The 11,342-nt window shown below is 34.0% G+C and overlaps 2 protein-coding genes across 2 annotated transcripts; both read right to left on the bottom strand.

Moving 5' to 3' along the window:
- Window positions 1–476: 476 nt before the first annotated feature.
- LOC103873644 (ALBINO3-like protein 3, mitochondrial) lies at window positions 477–7,537 on the bottom strand. The gene is made up of 14 exons (XM_009152048.3): window positions 3,919–7,537; window positions 3,746–3,852; window positions 3,539–3,666; window positions 3,332–3,403; window positions 3,158–3,259; window positions 3,019–3,075; window positions 2,762–2,827; window positions 2,378–2,425; window positions 1,629–1,808; window positions 1,486–1,541; window positions 1,286–1,403; window positions 1,114–1,200; window positions 915–1,024; window positions 477–838 (listed from the first exon to the last, which is right to left on the bottom strand). The coding sequence occupies exons 1-14, from the start codon at window positions 4,185–4,187 to the stop codon at window positions 670–672; spliced, it is 1,569 nt and encodes a 522-aa protein (XP_009150296.1). The 5' UTR covers window positions 4,188–7,537; the 3' UTR covers window positions 477–669.
- A 666-nt stretch (window positions 7,538–8,203) lies between these two features.
- LOC103873645 lies at window positions 8,204–9,275 on the bottom strand. The gene has a single exon (XM_009152049.3). It carries the CDS (start codon window positions 8,922–8,924, stop codon window positions 8,364–8,366), a length of 561 nt encoding a protein of 186 aa, XP_009150297.1. The 5' UTR covers window positions 8,925–9,275; the 3' UTR covers window positions 8,204–8,363.
- Between the last annotated feature and the right edge of the window lie 2,067 nt (window positions 9,276–11,342).

The raw sequence follows: 11,342 nt of genomic DNA, 5'->3' as shown, positions 1-11,342 counted from the left end.
TGTTCGTGAAGGAGCATCTACTCAAATAGATCAGATTCTCATAGACCTACTTTTCAAGTGGTGATTTATCATGTCTGACATGAAAGAAATCTAAGAAGGCATCAGCAAGGGCAGAAGTAAACATGACAGATGATCAGTATAGTTAATAATGTAGTCATGAATAGGATCTCTTTTTGGGTTACAAGGCAAATTACAGACTTGAAAGACTTCTAAGAAGATGGTTTGAGGTCTTTGAGTAAGTATAGAATTGTTCCTAAAAATATCTCCTTTCTTCCTATAAATTGATATACATAACCTTATTTTTTTCTAAAATGGCATTATTTATCAATTCTCCTTGATGATGATCAATAAATTCAAAATTTCATTAAAAAAAAAAAGAGAACTTTTTAAAAAAATTGATTGTTCACATGGTCCAGGTATGCAGGTGCAGATATGCTTTGAGCCGGCTTGCCAGGCTTCTATTTTATACACGTTGAGAAAAGATAAAAGTTAGCTATTTTGCTTCTAATAACACATTATTCGAGGACAGGCTTATTTTAACAGAATAAAAGAAAACAAGCTTCCCACATCCGAAAAGTGAAAACGACAAGTAAATACGAAAAAATCAATTTCAAAAATGGCGAATCCACTCAGAAGATCAGCAAGAAACAAAATAAAAAAGAGAGAAAGTTATGAATGTTTGTGTGTAGAGTTAGATGTAGAAGTGGAATCGGCACTGGGAATGCTATCATCCTCTTCCTCGCATTGTTTCAATAATTCTTGGAACGATGGATCATAAGCCACGACTCTTCTCAAACACTTTGCTGCTTCCTCTCTCCTTCCTTCGTTGAAAATAGCACTGCGTACACACAAAGCTATCAAACAGAGAGTTCTGTCTCGAAGAAAAGCTTTTCTTTTATTTTCTTTTTTTTTACCTTGAGTAGAGCACCAATGCGTCTAAGTAATGAGCTTTGCTCTTGGGATCATCAGGCTCTTCCATGTTCGCTACTCTTTCAAGGTGTGTAATTCCCTCTGATGTCTTCCCCTGAAGCCATGAATGTTATTTTGAGTTTCTTCACATCAACGTATACATCCAATGATAGATGAAAAGCAAGCGGCCAGTGAATGATGTACCTGGCGTATATTGGAGACACCTGCCCATTGTGATGCAACAATCAAAAGATCGACTTCTTCAACTTCTGTTGGACAGGCATCAATCAGCTGGGAACAAACAGAAGTACCTCATATTAATACATTTTCTTATAAAATGTATGTAAGAATGAGATCAAAGAGCATCAACTCACACCTTTGAAGCAGCCCGCTCTAAGTATTTTGCAGCTTCAGCAAACTGTTCTTTCTGATATAAAGCCTGACCAAGAATAACCATAGCTTGAAGATATTCAGGATCTTTTTCTAATGCCAATCTGAAAAAAAGAAACACACAAGAAGAGTCACATCGAAAACCACAACTAGGCCTCACAAGAAATCATAGCTGGGCATACTTACCTTAATAGAGGAATTGATTTTTCCTTTTGCCCTCCAGATAAGTATTTGGCAGAAAGCTGTTGTAAAAACATGTTAACAATAGAAACAAAGATGTGGAAGGCTTAACTATTATTAGAATATCCCACTCCACGACATTGACTTACAGCAACCAGCTCCTTAGGGGTTAAATCATGCCCCGAGATCATGCGTCCTTTCGAAGATGGATCAGTGAGTTTTGCTTCTTCTATATTTGTTAGTATAGGGTTTCCGGCCTCTTTCTGCACAGTGTCATCTCCTTGTAGACCCAACTTAGCACTTACAACAGGATGTTTGATGATTGATTGCTGCACACCCAATACACTAAATGAGAGATCCAAAGTGGTAACTAAATACTATAAATGGGAAAGTAGAGGTGTTGCCAACAGAGACTGGAACCATTATAAACAAAGAAAGAAAATCAGATAGTATTGCTCATAAGAGATGGATTTAAAGGCTGAGGAGTTCCTCCTAGGTTAATTTTTGTGTACCCTAAACCAGCTTAAGACAAGTTCCCCTAGACAGAGTTTACTAAACTTTGTACTGATTACTTATACTATGTCAGTAGATTAGGGCCACCAAACCCTTAGATCCTTAAGTAAAATGCCACGTCATTCCTCCCTATCTTTTCATTCGGTTTTTAGTTTACATGAATTCAAAACTAAGAACATCCTCAGTAATACTTGTTCTGCTCCATTTTCACGAAATTATTAATCTAATTCGAGACAGAAAGTATTGAGCCCCTCGCTTTTTTTTTCAATCTATTTTTGGTCCAAAGAAATACTGTCCCGATTGATAAAAACACAATTTCTCGATAGATACCATCAACAAGTCAAACTGATTTAGTAGATCTTAGAATGGAATCATTAGAACAAACCTGAGCTATGCTGAATGATAAATTGGTAGACCAGTAAAGCAGACTTCCCTGAGAAGTAATTGTGAAACAAAATAAGAAGAAATACAAATTTTGAACCGTTAGAAAGAATGGAGTGAAAAGGGTTCCAGAGAGTTGTAAGAACTTGAGCAGTAGCTATTAAACAAAACTGACCCAGACGCTACGTTAAAAATGGAAATTACACATGACAAGTATAGTTCGAACAACTAATTTTTAAGAGTTTTACAAAAGTGATAAGAGTCTAAGTGAATGGGAGTTTTGAATTTTAAGAGAACTCAGTTGGAGATATTAAGGTGAAACCGTATCAAAATACAGTAACGAACCGAAAACAGGAATAAAGAGCAAATGTCAGAAAGATTAATATACCTGGGGCATTTGGAATGCAAGGAAATAAAGAGCAAATGTCAAAAAGTTCAAAAATATCTTGTAAGTCTGCAGAAGAAAACAGAAACACCAATCAAATGTCAAACGAAACACTTGATCTTCCTTTATCGGGAGCAATTGGGTATTTAACTTGGTGCCAGGATGGTTACTTGTCAGACCAAAAAGTCCAACAAAATGTATATGTTCATATACAGCATTCCTATTATTAAATTGCAGTACAGAGGACGACGAGGACTCACTTTTGCTAATTGCGCAAATTTATCAACTTTGTGAACTGAAGAAGCTGAAAAAGTGATCTGCAAGAAAATGTATATATATATTTCAAACAAGCTAGGATCCAGATGATTGAATAAAAGAAGAAACAAGAGTAAATAATACCTGAGTGTTGGTGTAATGCAAACCAGCAATCAAAAAGGGGAAAAGTGGACCATAAAGACCGTTTGGAATTTCAGTCAAATTCTGGAACCATAAAGCCCCACCCTGCAACAAAGGACTCAACGGCATATTAAACCGCTCACCAAATGACAAAGTCCTAGAGTAAACAATACCTACCGTATCAAAGCCAGGATGATGATCAAGTGACATTCTTCTAATGCTAGTTATCCACAAGAAAAAACATGAGATCTGCAGGAACAACAAGGAGGAGAGGAGTAAGCCGCTGCCTATAATTTATCTCCCCACTCAAAGAAGTACATTTACAGTCCTTCCAGAAGCAGTACTGTTTACATCCACAAGGAGGGATTAAGGCATCATCATCACCTGGATGGAGAAATAAGCAGGAATCCAAAAGAAGGAAGGGCAGCCGAGAGCTTTCCTTTCAGACCGAAAGAGCATCAACTGTTGTACAACACTCCTTCCTGAACCCTTTGGAGGCCAAAAAGGCGGTACTAGAAAACAAGTATCAAACTGTTAGCAAACAAGATATGAAGTGAACACACACCACCAATGCTCTAATAAAATGCTCACACTTGGGTAAGAAGTGTGAAATGGTTTTTGTTTGCTTCCGCTGCAAAATGAGGATAGGAAGCAAAGCCGTTCTGAAAGCCACCGTAGACGTAGCAATCACGACCCACCTGGCAATTCCATCTGAGTCAAATCAACTAGAAACGATCTTTCAAGAAAAGCTATGTCTTACTTACCAGGGCAACCCAGTGAGGTCGTGGTATGAATCAAGCAGCGAGATCACATGTCGGGTCAATATATCATGGCTAGCCGCAGTAGCTCCGATCATTTCCTGCCCCAAGTCTAATCCACTGCCCAGGTCCGTGGGACTGGAAAACAGCCGCGATTGGAAAAGACCAAGCGCCATCGACGGTGCCGAGGAGACATGGTGAGGAGGAGAGAGAGAAGAGGAACAAGAGTGGCGTGAACGGCTGAGGTGAGAGAGTAAAACCCTACGATATGCCATTCCCAGTGACTGGATGTGAATATGTGATGTGATTTGGTATCACAAACTTTGGTTCCTATTTCGGGTTGTGAAATTGTTTCTTTTCCTCAAATCAGTTATGTACAACTAACCAGACTGAATCAATTGCTGTAGTAGTCTTACTTTGGAAAAAAAAAATTCTCACATGCTCCTCTCTTTTTTCTTTTTTTTAATTTAATATTTATTTAAATCATGAAAATTATTAAAAGATCTACACGCGAAATCTAGTTATTTATAAAATTATCCGGCGGATAATCCAAACCCAAACTATACCCACCCGTTAAATTTGGATCCAAATATATAAATCTAGACACAACTAAGTCTTTTTAAGTTTTACTCATTCTTTTTATTTCTTCAATGAAACAAATCAAACTTATTTTCTTTCATCTTTTTATCACATAAGAAAGAATAATCATCAAATAAAAGACGAATCGAATTTTTCTCCAGAAAAAAAATAATGAAATAACAAACCACAAATTATCTATCGAAAGAGAAGAAAAACGAACCAAGAATGGTATAACTTAGTAAAACTTTGTGAATTTTATGATGATGATTTAATTTGATAGTTACATTTTTCTATGAAGTGCTGCTTTCAAAAAAACGAAAATGACACCATCCGACTTCTGATGGTAGAGACATAGAACAAAGTGAGAAGGATGGTGGTTTAGGTAGTGGAGAGATGAAAATAGAGTGTAGATAAAAGTGTAGGAGATCAAAGCGGTAGAAGTGATAGTGGAAAAATATCGTGAGAATCAGCGAAGCGAGAAAGAAGCAATGAAGAAAAAATCAACCATTGGCAACCAATACAAGTGACAAAGAAAAAAAAAATCAATCATTCTCAACCAATACAAATTTTTGTAACTTGGTAACTTGGTAAGAACTTTGTTATTTATATTTGTGTAACTCGGTAAAACTTTGCGAAAGTTTTCCATTTTTGTTTGTCACTTTGTAGATCTTGAGATTACTTTGTTTTGTCGGTAAAAATTTGTCATAGTTTCATATTTCTGTTTGTGTAAATTTGTTAAAACTTGAAAAACTTTACATTCCATTAATGTGATACAAGTTTTGATTAGTTATACATCCAAATTCTGTAACTACTAGAAATAAGACATCATAGAACTATCATTATTTTCCTTCCACTATAGGGTTTCTCAGTCTTCATAGTAGCCTTAAGAAGTAGAACTTCTTCTTCTAACACACTAACTTTGTTGTTTGTGTTTATGATTAATTGTACAACCAAACCAATACCTACATTGTCTCTATCTCGAATAACAACATCTTCCACTGACTCAGTCACCTTAAGATGTCGTTATGCTTCTTCAATTTCTTCTTAGATTTTACTAACAATGAAATATAACTCAAATTCAGCTTCTTTGTACATGGATTTATGGTCATCTTTCTGCATATCCTATCCGCTAGCATACAAGCTACATGCGTTTGGAATCCATTCATAACTATCTCCAGCTTTATTATAGTATCTTTCATGATCAAAATGTATGTTTGTGAAAGAACTCGTCGTCTCCTGTAAAAATCAAAATGATTAACAATCAAGTTAAAATAAGCTGCACGGTTTAGCCATAAAATTTTACCAAATTATACATTTTTACCAATATAATTATACCAAGGTATACAATTTATCCAGTAAAATTTTCACCTTGTTATACAGTTTTGCTAGTAAAATTTTACTTAGTTATATAGGTTGTACGATTATAGTAATACATAACTATACATAGTTATACTATTTCGTTCATACCAAGTTTTACTAGGTTTTCTAATTTTTTAAATCAAAATACTAATCTATTATGATTTCTTATGATTATACCAGTGTTTTTAATTATCCAAATAGATCGAGACCGATGTTCAATTAGTTAATTATTAACACGAATTTGAAGTTAAAGTTTCTAATTCTTCACGAATGAATTAATGGAGTAGATGAATGCCAAATTGAATGGAGCTTGAACAAATCTGGATTGAGATCTACAGTGGAGAGAGAAAGGAAGAAGATAGAGTAGGAGAGAGAATGATTTTGATTGGTTTAGCCAAAAATGACACTTTCGACATTAACCATCAATATGAAGAATATCTGTATAAATAAGAGTATGACATAATAAGTAAGAGTATGACATAATGAATTTTGCCTCATTAAGAGCATATGAGCGTTTTACCCAACCAGAGTGGGTAATCAGAATCGGTGGTACTTTTTTTTTCTTTTGATAGAACTCGGTGGTGCTCATTTTATTGGATATAATGAGAAAATTTACAAAATGTTTAAGGGGAAAATTGTTTTTTCATGCAAAAATATGGTAACTATGTACCATTGAACTAATTTCAATTTTATACCATTTCTTTTAATGCTTTTTAGTATTTTTGAAAATAAATTAAATAAATAGTTTTACAAACTTAAAAAAAATTGAAAAATAGTAACTAGTGATGAAATACATATATGAACTTAGTCGTATTTTTTTTAGTTCTAAAATGTTTAAATCATAATTTCAGATTTTGTTCTATATAAAGTAGAATTAGCATTCTACAAAGCAGAAAATGAAATTCATTTTTTTATTAAATCTACTATGTTTAGAATACGTGATCTACATCAGAAGTACTCCGAGATGACTCTGTTGTTGGTTGTCTCATCAGAAGGAGTACATGAAAAGACAGAGAGCAAATGGGTTAGTGATTTGTTCTTGGTCAAACAACGGGTTCTAACTAACAAATAGAAGAAAGCTGTAGAACTTGGAATCTTCCGCTGGGTTACTGGAGTCTCTCCAAAGATGTTCAGATGCTCGTTGACTGAAAGAGGAAAAAAGGTGAAGCGAATTCATCAGTTCTATTTTGTCAGAGAGGTTTGAGCTAGTGGAGAGATGTCTACTTACAGTACTCAAGATTGGTTTGTCTTCGAGGTGGAGATTCAGGAGTTTCAGATGGATTTAGAGTCATCTGTCTTTCGAGTTCAACTTGTGGAAGAGGTGGAGGTGTTTATGGTAGTTTGAAATTTTCTGGAAGAGTGAGAGTTGGGGATCTCGTGTACTCAGGGTTGAAGAACAAAGGGCCAGGGCTTCCAATTGATTCTTGAGGAATCTGAAAGGGAATATCGTTTGATTCGCAATGGTCGTTTGAACCGGTACGTCTGTTCTGAGGAGATTCCGACATGGTTTTGGCTTCTCAGGGATGAACACTGTTTGGCGGAAAGGGTTACGTTTGAATGACCTAATCGACAAGGTGGAGATTTGTGAAGCGGTGTCGTATTATGTCATTGGGCTTTAGCTATCGGAAAAGATTCAGGTTTATGGGCTTTAATCTGATGGAGAAGGCGAAGTGAAACATGGTGTTTTACATAGTTGAGAAGGTTGTTACAAGTGGGACCCGACGAGTTTGTTACAGAGTCGTCTTCTTCGTTTCGGACACAGAGACGAGAAGAAGCAATACAGAGAGAAGAGAGAAAGGAGAGATTACGCGTAGCTGGAAGGAGAAAACGAGATCAAGATCAGAGAGATCTGGTAGTGATCAAAACTCTTTAGGTCGTTGTGCTTTCTACGGTTCATTCTGCAATCTGCCGTCGTCATCGGAGGAACTGGAGGTTGAAAAACTGTCATCTCCGTCGTAGTCACTAATGTAATCTTCTCCGGTCAATTCCTTGTGTATGTGCTTGTAATAGCTGCAGGAAGAACAAAAGGTATCAAGGTTGTGATATCGAACACTTGTAATCTCAACGATTATAGTGAATTCCTAGCTGAGATAGCTCCGGTGAGTATAGCGGGTTCTCCACATCAGAGAAGTGCGGTGAACACCGGGTAAACATCTAGCGTGTGTTGTTCGTTTTGATTGCGTTCTAGATTTCAAGATCGAGATCGATTCGTAGATCATTAGTTAAGCCGTAAAGAACTTGGATCAATATCTTAACAGTAAAAAAAAGTAAATTTCAATTTTTTGTCCGAAATCCAGACAATGTAAATAGTCTTTTTTCAGTACAAATTGAATCCGAGTGACCGAATGCACACTAAACAAATCTTTTACTACTAGACCAACAGCTTATTGGTTTGGTTAAGTCGAATTTATTAAACAAATATGACTTTGAAAGCCTTATCCAATAACTAAAAACATGAGATAAATGACTAACTATGAAACAACATATTATCATTAAACTTAACATATTATTTTTTAAGCAAGAAGCAAATCCATCTGAGATCTATTCTCTTGACCAATAATATCGAGAAAGACCGGATCAACAGTAACAAAACTATCCACGTGCACCCTAAAACTATGGTCCCACCACAAAACCTTAGCCGCTCCTTCGATATCAAGCTTAGCCTCAAGCTTCATCTCCCTCTTCGCCACGTCAGCAAAGAACTTCCGCGCGTGATGCGCAAGCTCCATCCCGTCGAGACGCGCCGGTAACCTAAGAAGCTGACACGATCTCGCCGGCTGCGAACCAGCTTTGACCTCCGCCGTGCCAAGGACCGTGCCGTCGTATAGAATCGACATCGTTGTGGAGGAGTAATGGATGGCTGCGATGTTAGGGTTTGTGACGTGTACGGTGAGCATTAATTCAGCGTCGAGGACTGGGAGGTTGAGTTTGAGTGAGGTTAGGTCTATGGAGATAAGGTGGAAAGTTGGATCCTTTGGCTTGGCGCTGAGGAGAGAAGTTGCTGCTGCGGCAGATGCTGCTCCGATTAAGGCTGAGCTCCAGCTCCATTTTACCTTTTGGCCCATGGAACCCATCGACAATTACAGTGTATTCCCTTCTGTTTTGAGAAGGAAATCTTCAATAATTTCAATTGCCGATCAGTGTGAAGGATTTATCCAAAATTCCAGACACAGGAGAGCCCTGAAGACATAAATTTTGAAAATACTGAAGTAACCTTTGATTTTTGCCCTGTTGTTGTGTATTGCATGGGTGTTTTTGTCACTAGAAAATATAAATAAAATAAAATTAAGTTTATATGTGTTCAAAAAGAAGAAAAAAAAAGTTAAGTATATATTAGATATCATCTTTAAAATGAGTTAAAATTTATCAAAGTATATATATGTATATACACTTAAAATAAAACTATCAACACTCTTTCTCAGGTGATGCAGTTAGGCGTAGATCTTCATAAGGCATATAGTATTGTCGGTTGTCAAATCATTTATGTAATCTTTCTCATATCGTAATTGTAACATATCGTAATTGTAAGATCTTAATAAATCAGCGTCAAAAAAATAATAAAACTATCAACACAATCTAATCTATTAAAATTGAAGTACAAATTTAGACTAACCCTCAAACTTACACAATATTTACAATCTAATGCCACTGAAAATTAAATAAATCTATATTTAAGTAATGTTTAATAATTTATCTTTTCCAAGTATTAAATAATTTCTTAAAATAGTTACAACCACTAAAGAATACGCCAACAAATAATGTGCATATAATATGACTTTCCCACAAAATCATCTCACTTAAATATCAACACCAACAGCAAATTTATATTTTACCCAAAAAAAACAGCAAAGTTATATACACTTTATGAGTAATTCAACTCACAGAGAAAGATTAACTAACAGCCATTGTTCATAGCAATAGAACAATTTCATTCAAACTTAATTACCCAAACTTAATTACCCAGAACAACATCAAAGTGGTTTTTTACTTTAATCAGCGCCAAAGAAGATTAATCAAAGTTCGTTTTTACGTCCAAAGATAGGGACATACTGACAATTAATTATTAATCATTATTATAACTATAAAATCAATTCTTTTTGTCTATAAAATCTTTACCCCCTCCCCAAAATCTTTACTTTGAAGTCCGAAATCAATTAGATATATTTGCAACTAGTTGTTGTGCCCGCACATGCGGACATAATCTTTTTACTAATAGTTATTAATATATATATTATGATTTAAACATGAGGATAACTTATTTTTAATCATTTTAGTTTTTTCGATTTTTATTTTGGTGTACGTCTCCCTAACACAAAAAGCTATAAAAGTACGAGAATATAAGAGCATAATTACATATCAAATATTCTACATAATAAAGTAAATTAAGAATGTGAATTTTTGGTCTCTCTTAATCTACTTTGTATTTTTGAATCAGAAACATGTATTAAATTACCAAAAAAACACTAAAACACACAAAATACAAGCAAGAACAAAATAAATAAAAAGTAAATAAAAATTAAAGTTCAATGATAATTTAGAAGAATTTTTTTTAAACGAATTGAGAAAATGACAATATTTCATTGGTTTACTTGATCAATATATATACATTGATTTATCTTAATATTTCATAAGTTTACTTTTAATAAAAGAAAAATAGATAATGATAGTTTTATTGTTAAAGTTAAATTATGGTTAATTATATAATGATAAATATAATTATTAATTAAATATATATATATATATATATAGTCGTTTCATAACATGATTACATATGCAACCCTCTAAACTTAATATCAAAGCATATTTTTCTTATAGATTAAACAATAATTAAACATACACGGGGAATAACTACAGAAGTAATTCAGAATACTTAATTCATAATTCCAAACTCCATGAAACAAAACCGACTTGCTCCTAGTCTTTCAAACTCAAAGAAAGAAAGGAAAATATAGAATTCCAACTAAAAAAAATATCAAAAGTACATAAATATATATGTCAAAAACTATAATCGAGACAATTTAGAATGAATGAGAAAAATGAAACTATAAAATTTTAAAACATCTTACATCATATGAAAATAAGAATTGGTCCTAACTTGTGTAAAATAATTATAATTGTAATTCCAGTTTGAAAATTTGAAATAGTTTTATATTATTTAAATTAATAAATTAATGATTTATGCTAAAAACTAATAAGAATCTCGTGAAATTTAAAATAATTATAATCATATTCCAATTAGAAATTTCGAAATATTTATATTATTCAAATTAATGAATTAATTAGAAAGTTTGAAATATTTATATTATCTAAATTAAGAAACTGATTATTGAATCTAAAAACTAATAAGAATATGACAAATAAGCAAAATTAGCTAAAATCATGGAGAATATGACAAATTAGCAATATCACTTCATAAATAATAGTATAGATAACTCAAGAATCTACTAAATTTGTTCCTAAACTCGATTTCCTCTTCAATTGCGAAACAAACA

The sequence above is a fragment of the Brassica rapa genome, chromosome A06 (genome assembly GCF_000309985.2).
Source record: "Brassica rapa cultivar Chiifu-401-42 chromosome A06, CAAS_Brap_v3.01, whole genome shotgun sequence".
NCBI classification, from domain to species: Eukaryota; Viridiplantae; Streptophyta; class Magnoliopsida; order Brassicales; family Brassicaceae; genus Brassica; species Brassica rapa.
This window is presented reverse-complemented; position numbering and strand designations above follow the sequence as displayed.